Source organism: Choloepus didactylus, chromosome 2 (genome assembly GCF_015220235.1).
Source record: "Choloepus didactylus isolate mChoDid1 chromosome 2, mChoDid1.pri, whole genome shotgun sequence".
NCBI lineage: Eukaryota > Metazoa > Chordata > Mammalia > Pilosa > Megalonychidae > Choloepus > Choloepus didactylus.
This window is the reverse complement of record NC_051308.1, coordinates 109,164,372-109,186,385: the sequence shown is the minus strand read 5'-3', so window position 1 is coordinate 109,186,385 and position 22,014 is coordinate 109,164,372. Positions and strand designations below refer to the sequence as shown.

The 22,014-nt window shown below is 54.2% G+C and overlaps 2 protein-coding genes across 4 annotated transcripts in view; both read right to left on the bottom strand.

Moving 5' to 3' along the window:
* Positions 1-260: 260 nt before the first annotated feature.
* PAQR6 (progestin and adipoQ receptor family member 6) lies at positions 261-4,704 on the bottom strand. Of its 2 annotated transcripts, XM_037825748.1 has the most exons (8): positions 4,573-4,704; positions 3,198-3,273; positions 2,600-2,727; positions 2,269-2,474; positions 1,974-2,100; positions 1,443-1,539; positions 1,075-1,225; positions 263-695 (listed from the first exon to the last, which is right to left on the bottom strand). In XM_037825748.1, exons 2-8 carry the CDS (start codon positions 3,246-3,248, stop codon positions 421-423), a joined length of 1,035 nt encoding a protein of 344 aa, XP_037681676.1. In that variant the 5' UTR covers positions 3,249-3,273; positions 4,573-4,704; the 3' UTR covers positions 263-420. The 2 variants fall into 2 exon arrangements, with proteins under 2 accessions (XP_037681677.1, XP_037681676.1); XM_037825749.1 differs by lacking the exons at positions 1,974-2,100; positions 2,269-2,474 and having other exon boundaries at positions 261-695.
* Positions 4,705-5,571: 867 nt separating this feature from the next.
* SMG5 (SMG5 nonsense mediated mRNA decay factor) overlaps positions 5,572-22,014 on the bottom strand; it is a 29,703-nt gene continuing 13,260 nt past the window's right edge. Inside the window, exons 8-22 of one of the 2 annotated variants that reach the window (XM_037825742.1) lie at positions 20,767-20,892; positions 20,605-20,673; positions 19,901-20,109; positions 19,101-19,238; positions 18,327-18,929; positions 16,917-17,092; positions 15,627-15,702; positions 14,760-14,935; positions 13,670-13,828; positions 9,707-9,766; positions 9,177-9,336; positions 8,690-8,780; positions 7,715-7,789; positions 7,226-7,364; positions 5,572-7,039 (exon numbers count right to left, since the gene is read on the bottom strand). In XM_037825742.1, the coding sequence (XP_037681670.1) occupies positions 6,956-7,039; positions 7,226-7,364; positions 7,715-7,789; positions 8,690-8,780; positions 9,177-9,336; positions 9,707-9,766; positions 13,670-13,828; positions 14,760-14,935; positions 15,627-15,702; positions 16,917-17,092; positions 18,327-18,929; positions 19,101-19,238; positions 19,901-20,109; positions 20,605-20,673; positions 20,767-20,892 (2,341 nt within the window). In that variant the 3' untranslated portion in view covers positions 5,572-6,955. The other variant, XM_037825743.1, reaches the window with a different exon arrangement.

The window sequence follows — 22,014 nt, the reverse complement described above, 5'->3', positions numbered from 1 at the left end:
CAGGACAGACCTACAGGCACGTAGCGGCCAGCGGGCCCATGGTGCCTGGTTTGGGGGGCCGTTGGAGGGGCGCAAGGCTGTGGCCTCCTGGCCTAGTTGAACAGGTAGCCAGAGTACGCCTAGGTTAGTCATGTTAGTTCCTCCCTGGGCTGAACGGAGACTTCCAGGAGCACCAGAAATGGGGCCGGATGAGGCGCCCCCAGCACCTCCCCTCACGGACCCTCAGCACTTCCCCTTCCCCATCAAGAGCACCATCACTGTCCCGCCCACTCTCAGCACCCCCCAGCCCCTCTCTCCTCCCCTCTGCCTTCTCTCTGCCTTCTCAGCTGCACCCCCGACTCAGTCAGGCCTGCGACAGGAGCTCTCCCCAGCACTGGGCCTGGCCTCTGCCTCCCATCAGGGCAGGGGAGGGGTGCAGCCTCACTGCTGTTTGGCCTGGGTAGCCCCGTCCGGCAGGCCCCCTTGTAGCAGGGGGCATGTACTGGGGGCCTGAAGCAGGGCGGCCGTGAAGACAGCAATGATGAGCAGGTTCCCTGCCACTGCCAGGCCCAGTGTGGCCACCGTGCCCACCAGGCCCAGGGCGGGTTCCTGTGTGGCCAGCCACACTCGGCGCGAGCCCATATCAGCTAGCACCGCCTCCAACTGGAAGTGGGTGCCCAGCACTGCACAGATGTGGAACAGCTGGTGGCTGTGGCCTGCAGGGAGGGAGGACAGGTCAGGACATCCCCCATTCCCAGGGCTGCCCTGACTCACTCTGTGACGCCAGGCAAGTCACTCCTCCCTCTGGGCCTGCCACTCTCCGAGTTGTGGAAGGAGTCAATGAGCTGAGATGCATAAAGCGCCTAGCAGAGGAACATGCAAACTGCTAGTTTTGCTGTTATCTGAGAGGTGGGGGGAAAGGGGAGCTGGACCCAGGCCCCTTCCAGCAGTGACATCCTCTGGTTATAGGAAGACAGGGAAGTTCTTGTAATTTGCCTGCATCCTTCTGGCTGAAGGATGCCCAGTGCGCGCTTTGGGCTTTGAGGAAGGTATCTCCCCCACCCCTTCCCTGGCCAGCCCCAAGTGTACTCTCACCGATGTAGTCAAAGCGTCCTGGTGCCAAACGCTCGGGGAGGTGGGAGGCAAAGAGGAAGCCCGTGAGTAGTGCACAGAAGAGGTGGTAGCCGTGGCTGGTGCTCAGCTCCTCCTGCCCACAGTCGTGGCCCCTGCCCCAGCACAGCCCGAGCTGGCAAAGGAAAAGCAGCGCTGGGGGTTGAGGGCATGGGAGGAGCTTTGGGGGGAGGCAGATCTGGTGAGGATGCAGATGGGGGTGGGCACGGTTGGGCAGGGAACTGGGCCTGAAGGGTAGGCAGCAGGGCTGAGGTCAGGGGTCGAGGGGGCAGGACTGGAAGTGGGCACCCTGAAGGTCAGGATGGGAGAGCAGGAGCCCCAGGCACCCTTACCCGATAGAAGAGCGGGAGGTTGTCAAACAGGAAGGGGTAGGCGAAGGCGGCTGTGCGCAGGACCTTACTGAGCCCAGGGTTTTCTAGCTCGGGGAACCTGAGAGGCGGGACAGAAAGGTAGCTTGGTCACCATCCCTACCCTCCCTGTGCTCAGGATGGGGTCAGAGAAGGGCAGGGGGCCCCCTGTACTTTTGGTCAAGACGGAATATCCACGTAGTTTAGTGGCTACGAGGGCCCTCAAGGCACATGACCACTTCTGTAAATCACCACACCTGAAAATGGGGATAAAGACACCTGCCCCTTAGGTGACTGTGAGAATTAAAAGGGACAGTGTGGACAGTGTATACAGTGTTGGCATACAGGATGTGGCACACAGTAACCTCCCCAATAAATGGTCCCTTTGTTACTATTATTTTTCAAGAGCCAGGAGGCACAGGCACACCTTTGCTGGCCACTAGGTTCCCAGGTGTCCCTGTGTTTGGGGGTGCCCTGTCCTGTCCCCCTCACCACTGACCAGGCCTAAGAACCCACCGAGAGTAGCAGGACAGGCCGGTGCACAGGAAGGAATTGAGTGCGGCGGTGGGTACAAAGAGATGGTGCAAGTGGCCGTGCAGCCAGGAGGCCGGCATGGAGTAGGCCGCATAGGGGAAGGCGCAGCCTGCGGTGTGGTGGAGGGGGGTGTGGTGGAGGGGCGGGAGCTGAGGCCCGATACGCGCGCGCAGGGCGGAGAATGCCCCCGCCCCGTCCAGGTCACAACTCTCACTCCCGCCCCCGACTCCCTACGCCCCTGTCCTCAACTCCGCGCACCCCGCCGCGCCGGGCTCACCCAAGCTGTAGAGGCTGAGCGCGCCGTAGTCCAGGAAGTAACAGATGTGACGCGCGCGGGGCGACATGGAGCTGAAGGTATGCGCGCAGCACGACGCAAAGGGGTAGAGGCAGGCGGGCAGCAGGAAGATGAGCAGCGGCCAGTGGTACGACTCCGCCCAAAAGCTGGGGCCCCCTGCCAGCGCCAGGAGGCGCCACAGGAAGTACCTGCGGTGGTCAGGTGCTCAGGGCCCCGCGACTCCTGCTGCAGCCCGCGGGCTGGGATGGTCCCTGCCCGCCTGGGTACCCGCTCTGAGCTCAAGGCTGCCGCCTGGGGCAGAGCCTACCCTCACCAGGTGGGCAAGAAGTGAGTCCAGATGTTGACCGTCTCGTTGGTCATCTGGAAGGAGCTGAGGACACAGTCCAAGGCGGAGCTGGTGGGCCGGCGGTAGCCAGACATGATGCCATCTTCCCAAAACACCTGGGGTGGTTGTGGGAGTGGGGAGAGAGGAGAGGAGTCACTGTGCAGGGACACTTTCCCTCCATGACGGACCTCTGGAAGCAGGGGTGAAGAGGATGGACTGAAGGTCACAGTGGTCCCAAAGCCAAATTAAATCTGCACATTCCCCCCCACACACTCCTCCCATCTTACCATGGGTCCCATTACCCAAAAGGAAGTGAGAAATCAGAGACGATCCAGAGTAAGGGTTAAGCTAGGAGGGGGGCAGGCACAAAAAGGGTGCTTTGGGAAGGGTTCATCAGCTGGAGGGTCAGGCTGGGCTCTAGGGAGTGGGATACAAGTGCCTTCCTCAGGGAACACAGGAAGAGTCTCACACTGGAATGGGAGGAATAGGAGTTAGTTAGCCTGCAGGAGGGACCGCCCCAATTGCTAAAAGAGAACCACTGTCCCCGTCAGTTCCCTGGGAAGGGGAGATTGGTTGAGCCCCTCACCCGGGGGACCTGGTGGACCCGAAGGAGTTGGGGAAGCTTGAGGCTGAGCATGGCCGGCAGATGCCTCCACGGTGACCTGGAGGCAGAGTAGGGGATGGAGGATCAGGTGTCTGCCCCATTCACAGGCCCGTCTTCACCCAGGTGCAGGCCAGGCCAGGTCACTGAGCCTCAGGAACCAGGCTCTGTGCACCCAGGCATATGTAGGTGGTAGCTGGACCCTTAAGCTGCTTCCCTCGGGCCTGGAGAGTCTGGCCCAGCTCCCACCTCCACCATCATATCCCAGAACCCCCACCCCTTCCACGCTGCTGTTCAGGTTCCCCTTGAACTGGCCTTGGGGGATTCAGTCTTCCCAATGAGAGGAGCTAGTCAGCCTCAGCCTAGCATGGAGTGGAGAGTCCGCCCCAGTTGGGTGGCTGCCTCGTTAGCAATCCTGGATCCAGGCTCCCAGTCCCCTAGTTTCTGTCTTAGGGTAAACCTTGGCTCCTGGCGGCCAGCACACCGAGCACCTCCCACCCCTCCAGAAAGCCCCTTGGCCCACGGTGCCTGGCCTGAGCACAGAAAACTCATGGGCCTCAGGGACATTTTCTGGAGAGGCTGTATGCCTGCCGGGGAGGCAAGGGGGGATGCCTAGCTTTTCTCTGAGAACTACACTCAGATTTTGGGTCCCTGCCCCTCCAGAGCCCCGGGCCCCTCAGCCCCAGACCTGTGCGCTGCCTCCGGGTGGCTGCAGCTCGCAGCTCTGCCGCCCCGCCCGCCTCTCAGGCGGCCTCTCCCAGGCACATTCCTTGGCACAAGCCAAAGGGTGGGGCCAGCCAGGGGGTGGAGCTGCCCCAGGAGGAGGGAGAACACGTCCTCCCCTCCCCATCTCCCTAGGCCCGAACTTTCCCACAACTCTACAGTCGAGCCCCGCCCCTCTTTCTGCCGCCAGCTTTGCTCATCCATCTGTGTGTCGCACACACTCTGGGTATCACACAGCTGGTTAATCCCCCAGGCCTCTGCTCCTCTGTCATTCAACAGTTTGGGAACCCTCTGCCCCTGAGATGGATGTTGCAAACTCTGCTGGGCACAAGGCAGACTTGGCCCCTAGTTCCTGCACCCCAGCTTTGAAGGATGAAGGCCTTCCAGAGTATCCCCCACCCCTCCCAGGGGCAGGATACAGGAAGGTCGGGTCTATCCTGACACTGCGGCAGTCTACCTGAAGGAGGGGTGGGAGAGGAAGATGATGGAGTCTATCTCCCCTCACGGTCCTTTCCCTTAGCAGTAGGGTGTGGAGGTCTCTGGAGTAGGGTGAGGTGCGTGCTGTTGCCATGGAAATGGTGACGGGGTGGCCGGAGCAGTTTTACCTCTATATCCCCAGAATAGTGAGCGTCCTTACCCTGAGCTTGGCGGGTGCTCCTAGGCCGGTGGGTCAGCAGGCCTGGGGCGCCACAGGCGGAGTCCCAGCCTCCTGCCAGCCAGACTGAGCAGAGGGAGGGAGAGCAGAGTGGCTGGACCGGCGGGCCAGGCCTGGGCGGGGAGTAGGGAGACAAAGGGGAGCCAGGGAACAATCCCACCCTTGTCCAGCCTCCAGGGAGCAGTGCGGGGTGGCCCAGCCCCATTAGCAGGCAGCTCACTCGGCCTCCAGCACACAGCCAGCGCCTCCAGCTTGACCCAATCCCATTGAGATCGGACTGGCTCAAACAAGCCTGGGTGACGTGGAGAGCCCACCCCTTCAGGTGGGCCTGCATCTTGGTTCCAGGCTCACCCAGGAGGTGACGGTAGCTCTGCTTTAGGCTGGATGTCAGAAGACAGACCTCCAGACTTTGAACTGGATTTGTGAAACCACTTCCCACCATGCTTTCCTGCCTCTCAGCACCTGGTGTTGGCAGGGTTCAAAGCAAATGCCTTTGGTAAATGGTTCAACCACGAGGCATTTGCCATGCTTATTCACAACCCATAGGTACAACCCGAGATGCTTATCCTTGCGGAGTCTCAAAGGCTGGTTTCAAGGCTCACCTCCACCCCCTTGAGGAAGTAAGTTTCTGATTCAGAAGAGCCAGATGGAGCCAGTAACTTCCCTAGCAAAGCAGCAACACTACCCCTACTCCCCTATGGCAGCTCTGCTGCCTTCAAAATGTTTTCACCTCTCCTGGCTTTCGGTCCCACCCCCCTCCCCACACTAATCTTCAACCTTTGTGAGGGCACCGCAGCTCCCAAGTCAAATGAACTTGACCAGTCTTTCACCAAACTACTTCCTATCTTTATTTAAATTGCCTCCTCTTGCTGCTCTGTCCCATCCACCAAAAAGCCTTTCCAAAATGCATTTCAGTATGTAGTCTCCAAAATTCCCCTCCTCCAATAAAACTGCTATACAGAAAGGCACCAGGAGACAAGGTGTGGGCTTGGGGGTTCTTTATTAAGTGATGCTTTAGTTTCAGTCTCTGCCTGGGACTAGGGGTGGGGGGTGACCCCCCCCCCCAGGTTTTCCCAGACTTACTATCTTAGAGGAATGAGGCAGGGAGCCTGCTCTCCTCTAAGCACAGCTTGAGAAGCTGGGCTAGTGCCAAGGGGGAGGGGGGCAGAGCTGAGCTCCTCCACCCCCCAGCCTGTGCTATACTCCCAGCCTGAAGGGCAGAGCCTCCCACAGGGCCCTGTTCCAGGTTCTCCACTCACTGCCCTGAGCTACTCATGATCTCTGCTCCAACATTCACCTCAACATCCCAAATGTCAGCTCCAGGCCCAGTTCCCCAGGCCATTAGTCCCAAGAAGGGCAAAAGCAAGGCAGCCCATCAGGACAGAAGGCCCCTGAGCAGGTAGCTTTCAGGGGGCCACACCTATTGCCCACCAGGACGCAGTCCCCTTGTCTTCAGCTCTTCCCCTGGGCGGGATAAAAGCCCTCCAGAGATAGCAAGGGGGTGGTGGCCTCAGGCTGCACCTCCCTCCCCTTCTCTTAGTGGCAGCTAACTCTGTCCCAACACAGCAGCCAAGGGCACAAAGCAGTCACTGTGGGGCTGATAGGCACAGGAACCCCACTGGCACAGGCCAGACTGCCTGCAGCCTAGGTGGGGCCTGCTCCCTGACCTGCAAGCTCGCCAGAGGGAAGCAGAAAGCAGAAGGGGGCGGTAGGGTGGCAGGCCCCTGCAGCAGGGGAGGGGAGTGCACACCCTGACCCTGCTACCCAGGGCAGGAAGCTCCAGGCCCTATCAGGTCCTGCTTCTTTAAGAGTCCCCAAGGCTCGAGTGGCCCAGCCCCTCCCGCCCCCCCCAAAGGGAGATGAAAGAATGGGTGGTCCTTGAGGGGAAGGGTCTACAGAGAACCACTCAGACATCCGGTGTTATCCAACTCTTCCCCAGGGCCTGGAGAGTCTGAACTCCTGGCCCCAGCCACCCTGGATCTTGGGTGAGGAAGACAGGCCCCTTCTGCTGTCCCTTCTCCTCAGAGGTCCAGGAACCACGCCAATGAAATGCAGACACCCATGCCTGCCACCTGCCCCAGGGGACAGCAGGGGGGTCAAGGCAGGAAGGCTGGCTAGGGGCCTACAGTCCTCTCCTGCTCCAAGCACTTTCCTCGCTTTCCTGACATCGCTTGGCACCAGGGGTACCCTGCCCTCCCAGCCCGCTCCTGGGCCCTCCCTGCAGCCTCCGTGTGCTGCTGGGCTTTGTTCCTGTGTGCATGCGTGAGTCTGCATGTGGTGGGGTGACTACGGGTGGTGGTCCTGGCTGCCAGGGAAGCCAGGAGAGATTTGGAGTCAGCCCCACAGCAGGGCCTGGGGGCTAGTCTCAGCCAATCTCCTTCCACTGCTTGTAGAAATCCAGAACATTCTTGATGTCCACACTGGCATGGGCAGCAGCCTGCAGGGCTGCCTGTGGAAGAGGGAGAGGAGACATGAGATGGCTTGGCCTCCCCAAGTGGGGGGTGAGCTGTCAAGGGGCTGCGGAGGGGTGACAGGAGAGCAAAAAGGCAACCACACAGAGGGCCCGAGGATGGCATCTACTCTGGCAGCCCCTCCCCATCCCACACCCAGCCCCCCACCTCACCCCAGGACCCACCTGCATGGGGCCTGAAAGCACGCTGGGGTTGTCCAGTGAGAGGCCTGTGACAATGGTCACCATACCACTTGGGTCCTCTTCGCCTGCCCCCTGGGCCAGAGTCAGCTGTTTGCAGCTGTCCAGGATCTTGTAGAGAGTCCTGGAGTGGGGGGGACCAGCATTAGCACAACCTGAACACCAGGATCTCCAGGGAACAAAGGAAGCTGGGAGCTGGAGGGCACCAGAGGAGAGAGCAAGAGAAACCAGGGAGTGCCAGGGTAGTAGTGGGTGGTCCTGGAAGCTGGTCCCAGAGGATGTGCTGCAGGGAGTGGGCAAAGGTGTCCTGAGTGGGGCCACCGAGCCTCTGCATCACTGGGTCAGAATGGGCTCAGGCCTGGAGCAGACTTCCTGCCACACAGTTCTCTGGCCCTGCGCCACTCTCCCAGGGAGTGCTCATGGAGGAGCAAGGGGGGCAGCCTGAGGTTCTAGGGGTGAGGGCTGATATTTTACCAGGCATCTGCATCCTGCCTCTTCAGCTTATGCCGCTCAAAGCTCTTTCCCACCTCTTTCTGGCAGCGAATGTACCTGCAAAGGAGACACGAGAGTGGAGGTGGGGGGCAGAGGAGAGGGAGGGTACCTCATACAAAGCAGGCCATTGTGGCTCCAGGGACCCAGTTTGTGGGAGGAGGTGGGGAGCACGTCTCTCCCATCATGAGTCTGTTTGGAGCCATTTGAAGTGGCTTCCTGGCTGCTGGGCCCAGCTCACTTTTCCTCCTGATAACATCGCTTCTTTGGTTCCTCCCGGGGGAGGAGCTGGGAGGGGAGATAGATGCTTTTCAAGTCAGGGCTTCTGGAGGCAAGGCCCAAACAAGCAGGCTTTGTACAGCTTCCTGGCCAGGCAAGGGCAGATGCAGAGGAGAGGGCAGGAGAGAGGGGAGCTTTCTCCCTATTCCCTACAGCCACCGCCTAGTCCTCTTCTGGCCCCAAAGGCCAGAAGGAAGGGCCTGACCTGGGCTGAGCACCTGCATATACTGTCATCTGCTCCTCCCTGGGTGGCACTGAGTCTCACCACCTCAGCTCAATGGGGAGGTGGGACGCTCCTGTGCAGCCCGGATGAGGGAACTCCCACCTAGAAACCTGGTCACCTGACCCAACTGTAAGGCAGGAAACACTCTCCTGAAAAGGAGCCTGGAGCCTGGAGTTGGGGGGTGGATTGTGCCCTCTCACCCAGCAAATACTGGTCACATGTTTGCCCCAGAGGCAAATGGAGAGCAGGTCAGTGCTCCCCCCACAGGACTCCTCGCTCCTCTGATCACCCTCTATTTCAGCACTGGGACCCTAACCTCTATATATCTCTTTGGTCTCCCCGGACAGTGAGCAAACTGTAGGCCGACTGAGAGTGTGTGTCTTACCAAGCACTTAGCATTTATTGTTTGGAAAATGGACAGAGGGTTCAGCACAGGTCCAGCTAGGCCTGGCACTCACCTGTTTCCTTTTTTAAATTCTGCCTCCAGGTAACGGATCCCATCCCGGGCCCCTGGGTGTTCCTTCTTAAGCAAATCCAGGCCATCAATCACTAGTGGGCAAGGTGGGGGTGGGAAAGGATAAAACAGATGAGCTGAGAGCAGAATGCAAGGAAGCATCTGAGCTCACCCCAGCACACACTACAGGGGAAAAATGGACCATGGGCTCCCTGCAGGGCTCCTCAAGGTCTCTGAAAATGTGACCGTCTCTGCAAGCAATTTACAAGGTGCTTCCACTTAGATTTTTTCATCTCTTTCTCCCAACTGTCCTGTGACAGGGATTGTTATGTCCATTTCACAGAGGAAATGACTGACATGCAGAAAGGTGGTGGGGCTTGATCAAGGCAGCTGTGTGTAAATTGGGCCTCAAGTAAGGGTCTTTCAATCCCAAACCCAGAGTCTCTTTTAGCCAAACTCTATCTGTCCCCTCACCTCTCCCATATGCTTACCTGTCCTTGGGATGATGACAATGAAGCGGCCACTGGTGGCCAGCTGGCGGATGACAGGGAGGTGGTGGCAGAGGGCCTGGGTGTCAGGGACGAGGTAGGGAGACATGGCTGACTGGGCCTTGGGCTGCTGCAAGCTGCCCTCCAGCTGAGATACCTCGAGCTGGTAAAAGAAGGTAGAGTGGATGGAGCTGTGAGGGGCCCTGCAGCCCAGGCAGGAGAAGGGTGGGGTTCAGGGTGGCTCTATGGGCTCCTCCTGCTGCTGAGGGGGAGGGGAAAAAGTACACAGAAACAAGGGGTTAAGGAAACAAACGAGAAAGAAAAGAGCCAGAAGTGAAGGCAGAAGCGGGGGATGAAGGCACAGTGAAGAACGGGCAGTAGGGAGGGCAGCCGATGAGACCAGGAAGATAATCTGGGAGAAATGGAGGGCCATCGCAGGGCAGTGCAGGACAACGGCAGCTGGAGGGGTGGGAATCGCCACGGAACTCCAGCAATAACCACTTCTGAAGGAGCATTTGGCCCCAATTTCCTACCTGAAGTCGAAGCTGAGCCATGTCTCTCATTAGTCTGTTCCGCCGAGCTTCCTCCTGTGCCTATGAGGGGGAAAAACGAGTGATAAGCTTGGGGTGAGGAGATGGGGGCTCTATTTCCTTCCCCTGTGATCAAGAAGACCAAGAGGAATTCCTAGGGCCTGAAATAGGTATGGCCTCTAATGAAGTCACCTCCAAACAAGGAGAAGGGAAGCATGAAAGAAAACATACTCCTGTGGTGCAAGCCACACAACCTCCACTGCCCACCCACCACAGCAGTTGGGCACTGTCTTAAGCCCTCTGGGTCAGGAAACAGACAGACATGCACTGTCACTATGCAGGACACCACCTGACTGTGCCTTCATGTTTCCCAACTAAGTCACTCCCAATCTCTACTCCCGAAACACTGGCTATGCCTCAGGATCTGGTCTCTGCTCTTCTCAAGCTGTAACCACCTCCAGGGATTTTCATCCATGCAGCCCCCCAATACCATCCATTTGCTGATTTCTTTCCAAAGCTGCATATTCAGCCCAGACTGGACCACTTCTGAGTTTCAGATCCACATATCCAACTGCCCACTCAGCAGCCCCATGTGGTCCTCAAAACCTGCTTCTCTTCCTCTGGTGTTCTTGATCTTGGTAAATATACCACCATCTGCCCAAGTCAGAACACGCAGAGTTGGCTTTGACTCTTCCCTCTCCCTCAGCCTCAGAATTTATTACTTCCCAAATCCTGTCCATTTACCTCCTAAATATCATTCAAGGCCTTCCACTTCTCATCTCTCCTGCTACAACCCTAGGCTAAGTCAATAACATCTTACACACTGACAATTATAACAACCTCCTTACCCCAATAATCCTACCTTTTCCTCTACCCATGACCAAGGCAATCTTTCAAAAACCATCTGATATCCATCAGGCCTCTGCCTAAAAATCCTTTGATGGTTTTCATTTGTCTTCTGGATGAAATCCAAATTCCCTTACATGGTCTAAAAACACCAGATTAAAGGACAGGGATCTTATCCTATAGGATACAGGGGAGTCACTGAAGGCTCGTTGATGAGTGGCATCATCAGAGTAGTGCTTTAAAATATTCAGCTGGAATGCATAACCTCATTCTAGTCCTGAGAAGTGCTGGGGATTGAATCACAGCCCCACAAAAGATATGTGCAGGTCCCAGTCCCTGGTCCTGTGGGTGTGAACCCATTTGTAAGCAGGACCTTTGAAGACGTTATTAGTTAAGGTATGCCCAAAATGAACGAAAGTGGGCCTTAATCAAATATACGAAGGTCTTATAAGCAAAGGAAATTGGACACAGAAAGCCATGAGGAGCAAGAAGCTGCAAACAACGGAAACAGAAGAGAAAGAAGACACCACCATGTACACTGTCAGGTGACTGAAAAGCCGAGGACCCAAGGACTGGAGGCAGCCAGCCCCAGAACACCAGTCTCAGTGAGAAAGCACAGCCTTGCTGAGACCTTGATTTTAGATTTCTCCTAAGACTCAAAACCGTGAGCCAATATATTCCCGTTGTTAAAGCCAACCCATTGTATGGTATTTGTTTTAGCATCTGGGAGATTAAATCAAGAAAACACCAGACAAATCCGAATTGAGACAGTCTATAAAATAACTGGCTAGTACTCTTCAGAAGTGCCCAGGTCATGAAAGGAAAAACTGAGGAACTGTTACAGATTGGAGACTAAAGAGATGTAACAGGATCCTGGATTAGAATGGATCCTGGAACAGAAAATGGAAGTAGTGCAAAAACTAGTGCAGTCTGAATAAAGTCTGTAGTTAAGTATTGCACCAAAGCTAATTTCTCAGTCTTGATAACTACTCTACGGTTATAAAAGATCCACTCCCAACTCCTTGCACAGTCTTGCACAACAAAAAATTGTCCTGCCCCAAATGCTAATAATGTCTCTCCTGAGAGCTGCTAACAGAGGAAGGAAGGAAGGAGAGGATGAGAACGAAGGTGGGTGCCAGCCCACCACAGGCCCTGGTGTCAGACTGGATGAGATGGGTAAACTTGTAACAAACTTCCCCTCTCCTCACTGTGGCAATCAAGCCCATGAATCTCACTTTTGGGCTAAAATTGTAATTCTGAAACCCCATGTTCCAGAGAGGGGAATGGGAACCCCTAAGTAGGTCACCCCGGAGAACCAGTAGAGGTGAGCAGGATTCCAGCTGGAAAGAGGCAGAGGAGTGCTGCATCAACCTAAGGTCTGATATCACCAGTCCAGCAGCTCAGACAGTGTGGAGCTGTGCGTTCCTCAGAGGGAAAACCTACCTCCAGAGGTCTCATCAGGAAAGGGAGGGCTCTGACCAGGTAGGCGCTGGAGCCCCAGAGAGTAGGTGCAGTGGCTCCTGGTACCTACTGGGCCTGTCGAGAAGTTAAGTCCCCCAAACAGCTTAGAATGGCCAGGACAAGAACCCAGGTCTGTCCAACTCCAGAGCCCTGGCTCCAGCACGGACGTGCAGTACATTTGTGATCTCGGGTATGTTCCTTTGTCCTTCCATGGGTCTTAATCTATAAAATAAGGATGTGAGCCCCCACCTCAAAGTACTACTGCAAGGGTTAAATGAGACATCACATGCAAAGCAGCCCATGCACACAGAAAGCTCTCACTAAATGACAGGAGATGGCAATACAATGACAACACTGACACTGCTGGGGAGTTGGCCCCTTGGGATGGAAGCCTGTGACCCAGGCAGGCCGTGCAGCCCCCATTTGGCTAGACCCCTGCTGTACAGCACCTCATGAGAGGGGCTTTCAGGTACTTCCATCCCCAGGATAAGTCTCTGGGAGCTGTAGGTAGCCAGCTACATTTCTGTAGCTACATTTCTGCAATGCCTGCAGAAACTTTTAACAATTTTGTATAACTCCCCTGTAATATTTTTGTAACCCCCTGTGTTTTCCCCTATGGAATAGCAATAAAAGCCTTAACACAAAAGATTTGTTTTTAAACAAAATGTACTTATTTTTAAGACAGCAAGGAAGGGAGTTTCAGGGGAGTCCCTGCCGCTTCCTAGCTGGAGAGAAGGTCACAGGAAGGTGGGGGGGGCGGCGGCTGGGAGAGGTTAAGGCTGCTGCTAGCCAGGGGCTGGGGGAGGTGGGGGGAGGAAGCACTGGGGGAGGGGATTGGCTTGGGATGAAGAAGAAACCCTCAGGCTGGCTGAGACACATGGGCTGTGCTTTCCCTGCCAGACACCGACACCTCAGATGTACTGGTGCCACTCAGCTCAGGGAGGTCAGCACACACAGGGCTGTGCAGACCACACTGTGGAGTCCAGATTGGTGCTCACAAACTATAAGCCCTACAGGAGAAAGGACTGTCTTGTTCACTGCTGTAACCCCAGTGCCTAGGATACTGACACATCTAGCATAGAACAGACTCTCAATAAACATTTATAGAATGAATTAACAAATAGAAAAGAGAAAACACAGGCTGTGTGCTGCTCTTTACAGCCTTGGTGGGATATAAGTCTTAGTGGGATATAAGTCTTAGTGGGATGGGATGCCCTCCGGGATGGAAGATACGTGCATGGTCCCTGAATCCCACCGCTCCCTTCCATCCCTCTTAAAGGGAAGGGAAGGGAACATTTGCTGAGCGTCTAAGAAGACAAGGGCAAGGTACCTTCTACGCACTCCCATTTCATCTTCACAAATTTGCCACAAAAGTGATTGTTGTACTCCCACATAAAGAAAAGAAGCAGGCTTAGCGAGGTTAAGCAACTTAGTTTGCAGGCTGGACAGACACAGGCTCTGCAGCCCATCCCTTAGTTCCCTTCCAGGCCTCCTGCAGGAAGCCCAGCAGAACATCATCCCTCCCTGGCTGGGCTTCCCCAGCCCTCTTGCCATGTTCTTCAGTTGAGAGCCACCCCTCTGCCTGAGCCTCTGACCTTGGTTTCTGACGGAGCCCAGTGGGAGCAGAGCAGACAGGGAGGGAGAAGGGGCCTGACTCACCATGCGGAACTGGGCCTGGGCCTGCTGCAGCAGGCTCTCCTGCTCAGACTGGGCGATGCTGATGAAGATGCCGACCTCTGGGTTGAACTGCAGGATACTGCCCTGCAGGCGGGCCACAAAGTGGCCAAAGCTGCGGATGTAGCAGATGCGCACCACCGACTGCCAGGAGACAGAACACCCAACCTGGCTGAGCAGGGCCTCTAGGCCCACCCCAGTCACCCACCCCACCCACCAGGGCTGGCTCCCTCCTGCCTCTCCACTGTCCACAGCCACCTCAGCAACAAAGGATCCAGAAAATGCTTGTGGTCTATGAAGGTGGGAAAGAGGCGCACCAAGAACCAGAGTTTCTCAAGTAGCCAGAAAAGGAGTAAGCAAGTAGGACAAGGAGACTTCTAGGAGGGTCAGAGCTGAGAAGAAAGAGAAGGGTGCAGAGTTGAGAGTGAGGAGGCCTGGGTTCTAATGCCATCTCTGTCTCTCAGTTCCTCAGGTTTAAAACAAGGGAACTGGACTAGATTAACATTTTTCAATTCATTTTTTTGGTCAGCAAAACCCTTTCTCCTCAAACAAAACCTTATCTGGAAACCTACAAAATAAAACAGACTAAAGCCAAGCTGCTCTGGCTCCAGAGGGAGGAACCACTGTGTGTTCAAAGAGGGAACTGAGGAGGGGGCTGGGAGCCCTGTCTGCTTGCCTTCCCCCTGCTGCCCCCAGATGTGACACAGATTCGGGGGGAAAGTCAGTGGAACAAATGGGCAGTAAGTTCCCTTCACCTCTAACTTTCTATTACTGTTTGTTGTTCAGCTTCGAGTAGAAAAGAGATTGATAAAGGCTTCCAAGCCCTGCTCAAATCTGTGGAAGGGAAAAATAGGGAGCAGGATGCTCTACAATAGAAGAAACTTCCAACAACAGACCTTTGGGAGGACATCCTGCCAAGTCAAGGACAGAAAGCAAAAACGGCTCACTGAATGAAGAGGGAGGCACAGCTTGGAGCCCGAAGACCCTCTCCCTGTCTGGATGGGAGGGGACCTGCTGCTCCTCCAGCCCTGAGTGCCCTGCTTTGCTGCTGTGGCATGAGATATGACACCCTTACCTCCTCTAAGGCGCTGAGCAGGGGCCGATCCAAGTCAAAGTTAAAGCGTCTGTGGGCAGCCCCGAGGGGAGGCAGGTTGCGGAGTGCCATGTCCTCTGGGAGCAGCAGGGAAGAGGGGAGGTCAGGCAGTTCACAACCTTCAAGAAGGTCCTGAACCTCGGGACACAGGGCCAGGCCTAGGGAGAGAAGAGACACATCAGACCACTTGCCTGTGGGAGCCCCCAGTCAAAGGGACACAGCTCTTGCCCTTTGGGAATTCTCAGGCTGATGAGACAGGACATACCCCTAGGACAGAAGGTGGGGAGAAGGGGCGGGGAGAGGGAAGGAAAGAGACAGACATACAAGGGCAGTCAGGCAGAGCTCTAGGATAACGAAGCTGAAGGGTTAGAGCAGAGCTGAGAGGGAAGGAACAGGACAGCTCACACTTGATGGGCTCCCTGATAGAAAGAACAACTACACTGGAATGGAAACAGGAGAAGGGACTCTGGAGTCTCAGAAGTAGGAGAAGGTAGGGTTTTCCAGCTGGAAGGTGGTAGGGAGAACCAAACAAATAAGGTCTGGAGGTCAGTCAATACTCAATGACAGCGCTCGGCTCTCAGGTTCCTCTCACCCTGCTCTTGCCCACCCCCCACTCTGCCCCGCCCATGGCCTTCCCCAGGGAGCACACTCCTGAGCAGATCAGGCTACCTGCCCAGAGTGGGGCAGTGTTGAGGTGGGAAACCAGAGAAGCCTGGACCACAATGGCTGCTGTGTGCTAGGGAAGCTGGGCAGTGAATCCCATTAACCTCCACACCCCAAGGGCTGGGTTACCTGGAGGGGGATGGGCTTAGTGGGGCCAGTGGCTGGGGGTTGCCAAAGATCACTTACCACACTCCTGGAGTTCGCCAGCAGCTGGCAACAGATTCAGCAACACAGACAGGCGATTCCACAAACTTTGGGAGCTCTGGGGAGACAGAGGGGATGGGAGGCCTTGAGCCAGGGACTGTTGGAGGACCGCAGTGAGCAAGAAAAGCATTATTCTTGGGGGTTTGGGGCTAAGTTCAGGGGCCCTAGAGGGACTGGATAGGAAAGTTAATACGAGAGGCCAAGAGGCTCAAGGAGGACTTGGAAAACAAAAGAGCTGGTCCCTTGAGGAATGAAGAAAGAGAACAGTGGAGGCTTGCTGAACTTTGTCACCAGCTGGATGCCTCGTGAAAAGAGAAGGCAGTGAGACCAGAGGAAGGACTTTCTGGATCTTGGTAGTGGGAAAATCTAGCATGCTGGAGGAGGAGGCATCCCCATGTCTGGCAGAAGAAACCTTTTCTTTCAGCTCTCCATGTGCCCATACTGGGACACCTCTCTGGGGACATGACCCAGCATCTCCATCATTACCACACCTATACCTCAATGACTAATAATGACTGAGCAACTAGTTGTCACAGGACATTAACACACACCCAAGGGTGTGCCTGGCCCTGACCCAAATTCTCATCTGGGGAAAGGGACAACCGACAGGGAAGAAGGTCTTCCATGGCAGGGCAGGGGTGCTATTGGAATAAAACACCTCTATACAAAAGCCTTAGGAAATTAGAGGCTCAAGACTGAGACTCTGAGCCTGAGAGGAGAAGGCTGCCGTCACCCCCACCCAGCCTCCACAGCCACCAGCCTCTCTAACACCACACTTGTTCCTGCTTTGTGGCTCTCCTTAAGCTGCTCCCCTCCTAGGACACCTTGACACCCCCTCTTGTGTGAAGAGCCAACCACTTCCTGGAGCCCATCTCTTCCGTCACAATCTCTCCCTTCTTTAGATTCTTTGGTATTTATGGTCAGTACTATTGTGTTTGGCCCTTGAACATGTACTTTCATTTCACTCATTCAGCATTACTCATAATGGCAGGTATTATGTTTGCTGTTGAGAATACAAATAAGCAGCTCTTTCACTGTTCCCAGGCCTCAGAATTTGTATCCGAGCCCAGGCCACAGGCTCTTTGAGGGCAAAGAGCATGCCTAATCCTTCTCCTGTAAAAAAGCAAAAGGGCCCAGGACAGAGTGAGTACAGTACTTGGTTCACCCTCACCTTGCTGAGACCATCTGAGAGGATTACCAGGCCCCATCCTGGCTGGCCCCTCCCCCAACACACAGGAACCTGACAGAGGGCAGTGGGGTGGAGCGACGCACCTGTGCACACACGATGATGAGGTCGGGGTTGGTCCGCAGCCAGTCCAGGAAGACTTTAACGGCAGGAAGCAGGCCTTCAGTCATCAGGACCTGAAGCTTTTCCTGGATGCTGCGCTCATTCCGACAGGAACGCCCGCTGGACTCACTCTCTTCCGACTCAGAGCACTCTTCAGAGGCTGGGGTGGGTGAGTGGGAGAGGGAGAACCGGGATGAACAACTAACAGGCACTTGGCAAAGGCCTCAGCTCTGGGTGAGGGGAACATGCCTCCTCCCTGCCTGGGCTCTCCTGCAGAATTCTGGTAGCTGATCTACAGCCAGTCCTTCAACCGATATTTACAAAGTGCCTACTCTCTGCCAGAAGGCAGGGCAGACAGAGCCAAACTCTAAGGGAGGGGGAAAGGCAAGGGCTATATAGTTACAAGAAATACTTTCAACTCTTAACTCTTCTACTTCATAAGCTGTAACACGAGCAAGCCACTTCACTTCTCTGAGCATCAGCTTCCTTGTCTCTCTCCTTCATTGAGTCACTCCATTCTTTCTAAGTCCCAACCACATGCCAGGCTCTGGTTAGGTAATGGGGATACAGCCACAGACAAGAAGGATAATTGTCCTGACCTCAAGAAGCTCTCAGTCTAGCTGGGGAGACAGACAACTCAACAGACAACTTCACAAGAGTGGGAAAGGGCTGGGGTAAGAGAGGTACAGAAGGGCCCTACAGGAAGACAATCTAACCTAGCGTGGATGAATTGCAGAGGAAGTAACTTTTAAGCCAAAACCTAGAGAGCAAGTAAGAATCAGCAAATGAAAGGCCTAGGGCAAGGGAGTTAAAGAATATGTTCTGGACAGAGGGAGCACTGTGTGCAAAAGCTTGGAGGTAAAAGGTAGTGTTCAGAATAGGCATGATAATGCTTCCAACCACAAGGTTGTTGTGAAAATGAAGTAAGACAACACCCTAAAAAAGTCTAGCCTCCTGCCTGGCCGAGAGTAAGCACAACAAATGCTTGCTGCTACTGAATGGGTGCAGGGAAGAGCCTCAGAAGATGAGTCTTGCTCTAATCCACTTGCTTTGGTGGGTGACGGTTTTCTAGCTTCCAGGAGCCCTGGGGGGACCTGGGATGGCAACAGGGGAGGAAACTGCTGTTGCAGCTGTGTGGGTTGGAAAACCCCAAACTCAGAGGGGAGGGTGGAGTGGAATAAGAATAAGACCAAGAAATGGCTTGAGAGCTGGAAATGAAGTGGAAAGGAGAGAGGATGCTCAGGTAAAACATCTCATGGGGTACCCTACAGAGGGCTAAAGGTACAGCAGCAAAGGTGGAGCTGAGAGGTCACTCACAGAGGAAAGTGGCCCTCCTCGGGTGAGTGCCCACGGCATGGAGGGGTGGGCCAGAGCAAGAAGAGAGGCCCTGGTACCTGGCTCTGCAGGCTTGTCCACATCCCCGTTGACACAGGGCCTGTGGCTGGCCAAGGTGTGAGGTTCGGTGGGGGGCTGGAGGAGCAGGTTGCTGAAGGTGGGGGCCAGTCGGAAGCAGCGCTTAGTCTGGAACATCTGGGTGGACATGGCTTGTAGGTTGCTGGCAATGCTGGCCTCACTGGGGCCCAGTGGGCCATTGAGGGAATCGGAAACCTCAGACCTGGCCCGGGGGGGTTCCAGGGCTGGGGACCGTGTCCCCTCCTCATCCTCCATATCTTCCAGGTCCGATCGGGACTCCTGGCTGTTCATTTCCGAGTCTGTTTCAGCATCAAAGGCCGTTCCCCCACCTTCGAGACTCTTGTCTGAGCCACTGTCTGAGCCCTCGCTGGCCCGGGCTGAGTCATGGCTCGAGTCCGAGTCAAAGCCTTCACTCAGGTCACTGTCGTCACCAGATTTGGGTGGGTGGCGGCGGCGGCGGAGGCAAGAGAGACGAGAGAACTTACGGCTCTTTCTGATCTCACCCGTTTGAGGAAGCTCAGAAGGAGGAGGCTCAGCATCTGGCTCCTCTTCTTTCTCTAGAGGTTCCTTGGACTCTGGTTCATCTGTGGGAAAAGGAAAGTCAGGTGGAGTCTCAGGAAAAATCAGAACCTAAAAGCCAGAAAGAGCTCTCCAATACCACCCCCGCACACCCCTTCCCCTCTCAGGTTTCATGTTCCTCCTCGGTCCCCATGCCCTGCCAGACTTTCCAGTCACAACCTCCCCCATTCCCGCACCTGTGCCATCGCTCTGGAATGCCGGGACAGGGTTCTCGCCCTCTTCCAGCTCTGCCTGCAGCCGTATGTTGACATGATTGACGAGGTGGGAGAAGAGGGCCAGGGTAAAGGCAATGGCTGCACTGTACTGCTTGGATCCTAAAGCCAGAAAGGCCAGGCATTAGGGGCCCAGGGCCCTGAGGAGTAGTAGGCACCACCACCCCCAACTGTTCTCAACCCTTCCAAGGATCCAACTACCTCTCAAAGCTTCTCCTAAGGTAAAAAAAAGATTTTCCAGGGCTCTGCACCTTTATCCCTCCTGTAATCTAGATGGGCCAGCTCACATTGTGCTCCGTCGTGTAAGCATAGCCTCTTGTCTCACCTCATCCTCCCTGGCTTTGCTACCTACACAAGGCTCCTCCCCATACCCCAGGCACCTTCACTTCCAGCCTTGCTCTGCATACACCTCTGCCAGAAAGATTTCCAAAATTGCCAAGCTGTCCCCAAAAGCAAGGTCTGAACTCTGACTGGATCGTCAGCTCAGTTTCCTCCCCTCATCTCTGCCTAGGTCCTGGCCAACAGTGCGTGTTTGTGGTAAAGAGGCAAGGAGGGGGAAGGGAGCATGCTGCTGTCATTGCTCGTTCACCAGGAGCTCCTTTAGGGTAGAGCTCTCTGCCCCTTACTCTCCCACAGCCAAGCTGAGACACATGCGATGAAGGGGCACTTAGTGGAAAGAATTTTATGAATAAGGAGCTGCAAAAAAGGGTAGTGAGGATCCTAGAAGTCAGTGGGGGACGAAAGAGAAACATGGGGAGGGTTACCTGCTCTCTTCAAGCTGTGCACACCCATGAGGCAGATGATGACCATCTGAAAGATGAGAAGGTCCGGGAGGAAAGCATAACCACTCTCATACTCCTCCTCATCCTCACTGGCCAGGCTGAGGGTGGGTGAGGAGGGCAGGTAGAAGAGACAGAGGTTGAAGTCCTCCAGGACTGACTGGCAAAGTGATGTCAGCTCGGAGTCTACGGAGCTGTGGAAAGGCAGGAATAACAGGGGAGGTCAATGACAGGGGCTGGGGAAAGCAAAAAAAAAAAAAAAAAAAAAAAGTTGAGAAAACAGGACTCAGAGAGAAAACTAAAAGATCCTGTAGGGGAGACTCAGAGAGAACAGCAAGGGGAGGGCAACGCTGGCCGGACTGCCACAGCAGACAAGTTAACATGGGAAGGACAGACACTCATGGAAGGGATTAAGGCAGGCTTCCCATTCAGCCACACCTTCATTCAAAATCTACTGAGCATCAATTTTCTGCCAAAGGATGAGCTGCCTGGAGAAAGGGGACAGGCACCACCATCCCCTTGGGTAGAAGAGGGAGGGCTGCCAAGGAGAGACTCAACGGGCACAGAATTTCCAACTGAGGGGCACGAATCAACAGTCTGCTCCCTTCCCTTCAACAAACACACAGTAAAGAAGCCTTTCTGACTAGGGATCACAGGACACAGTCATCACTCGTGTTCTCTCTACTCACCTGCTTTTGGGCTGCAAGAGGCTCTGCAGATACATAAAGTTCACCAGCAACCTCTTAATGTCTTTACCTCTGAAATGAAAGGAGCCCAAGGTAAATGCAAATGTTCAATGGTCCCAGAGTCCCTGCAGAAAGAACCCCTGCCTCGTCCCAGGCCGCACTGACCGCTTCTTGCTGGGAGAGAGTTTACGTGTCTCGCACTTCTTCAGCTGGTGGTACATTTTGGCTGCCTTGTCATACAGCCGCTTGAGGTTACCATAGGCCCCCTCAAAGGACACTTCTGACTGGATGCTGAAGGAGATACAGAGGTAAGCTACTGAGTCATGGAGGTGGAGAGGGGCTCAGACAGGGCTTCAGGGAACAGTGTTACTAGCAAATACAGGCTGCTACTCAGGGTAGTATTCTCAGGGTAAAAGACTCCTAAGCTATTTTTCTTTTCTGACAAAACATGCACACACACAACTCCTTTCAGAATAATTAGAGTAAAGATGAAGTCTTAATCTCGTCTATATCTATAAATGGGATAATTAATCCTGTTACAAACTTAACTTAGTTATCATCCCTGAAATACATTCTTTCACCTTTAAGCACAGAGCACCTTCTAACAGACAGCATTTAACAAGCATTTACTATATGCAAGGATGTTAGATGCACTATTTCAGATACTCCTCACAATACTCATTCAAACCCAAGAACGTATTGAGCACCCACTGTGTGTCAGGCACGGCACCCTACTACTGTCTACATTTACAGACGAAGAAACAGAGGCCAAGAGAACAAGTGTCCAACCCAAGATCATCAATTTAATAAGTGGGAGAGTTGAGTCTCCAACCGAAGTCCATCTCACTCCAAAAACTACAGCCTTAAAAACTACATTACACTTTGTCTTTCTGTATCTTATTTTTAACGACTTAATTATAAAAAGTGAGTTATAAAAAAGAATTATATATCTGTAATGAATTCAACAAAGCCACAAATTATTTGATACTCCTTCCATTGAGCAGTGCAGTCTATGTCCCCTCTCCTTAAATCTTGGCAGGGATAAGGTGGAGTGAGGATCTGCAACTTCTTTTTTTTTTTTTATTGAGATATATTCACATACCATGCAATCACACAAAGCATACATTCAATTGTTCACAGTACCATTATACAGTTGCACATTCATCACCAAAATTAATTTTTGAACATTTTCATTACCACACACACACAGAAATAAAAAGAATAAAAATTAAAGTGAAAAAGAACAATTAAATTAAAAAAGAACACTGGGTGCTTTTTTTTTTTTTGCCCCCGTTTTTCTACTCATTCATCCATACACTGCAAAAAGGGGAGTATGGTCCAAATGGCTTTCCCAATCATAGTATCACCCCTCAGAAGCAAATTTTTATACAATCGACTTCAAGATTCATGGGT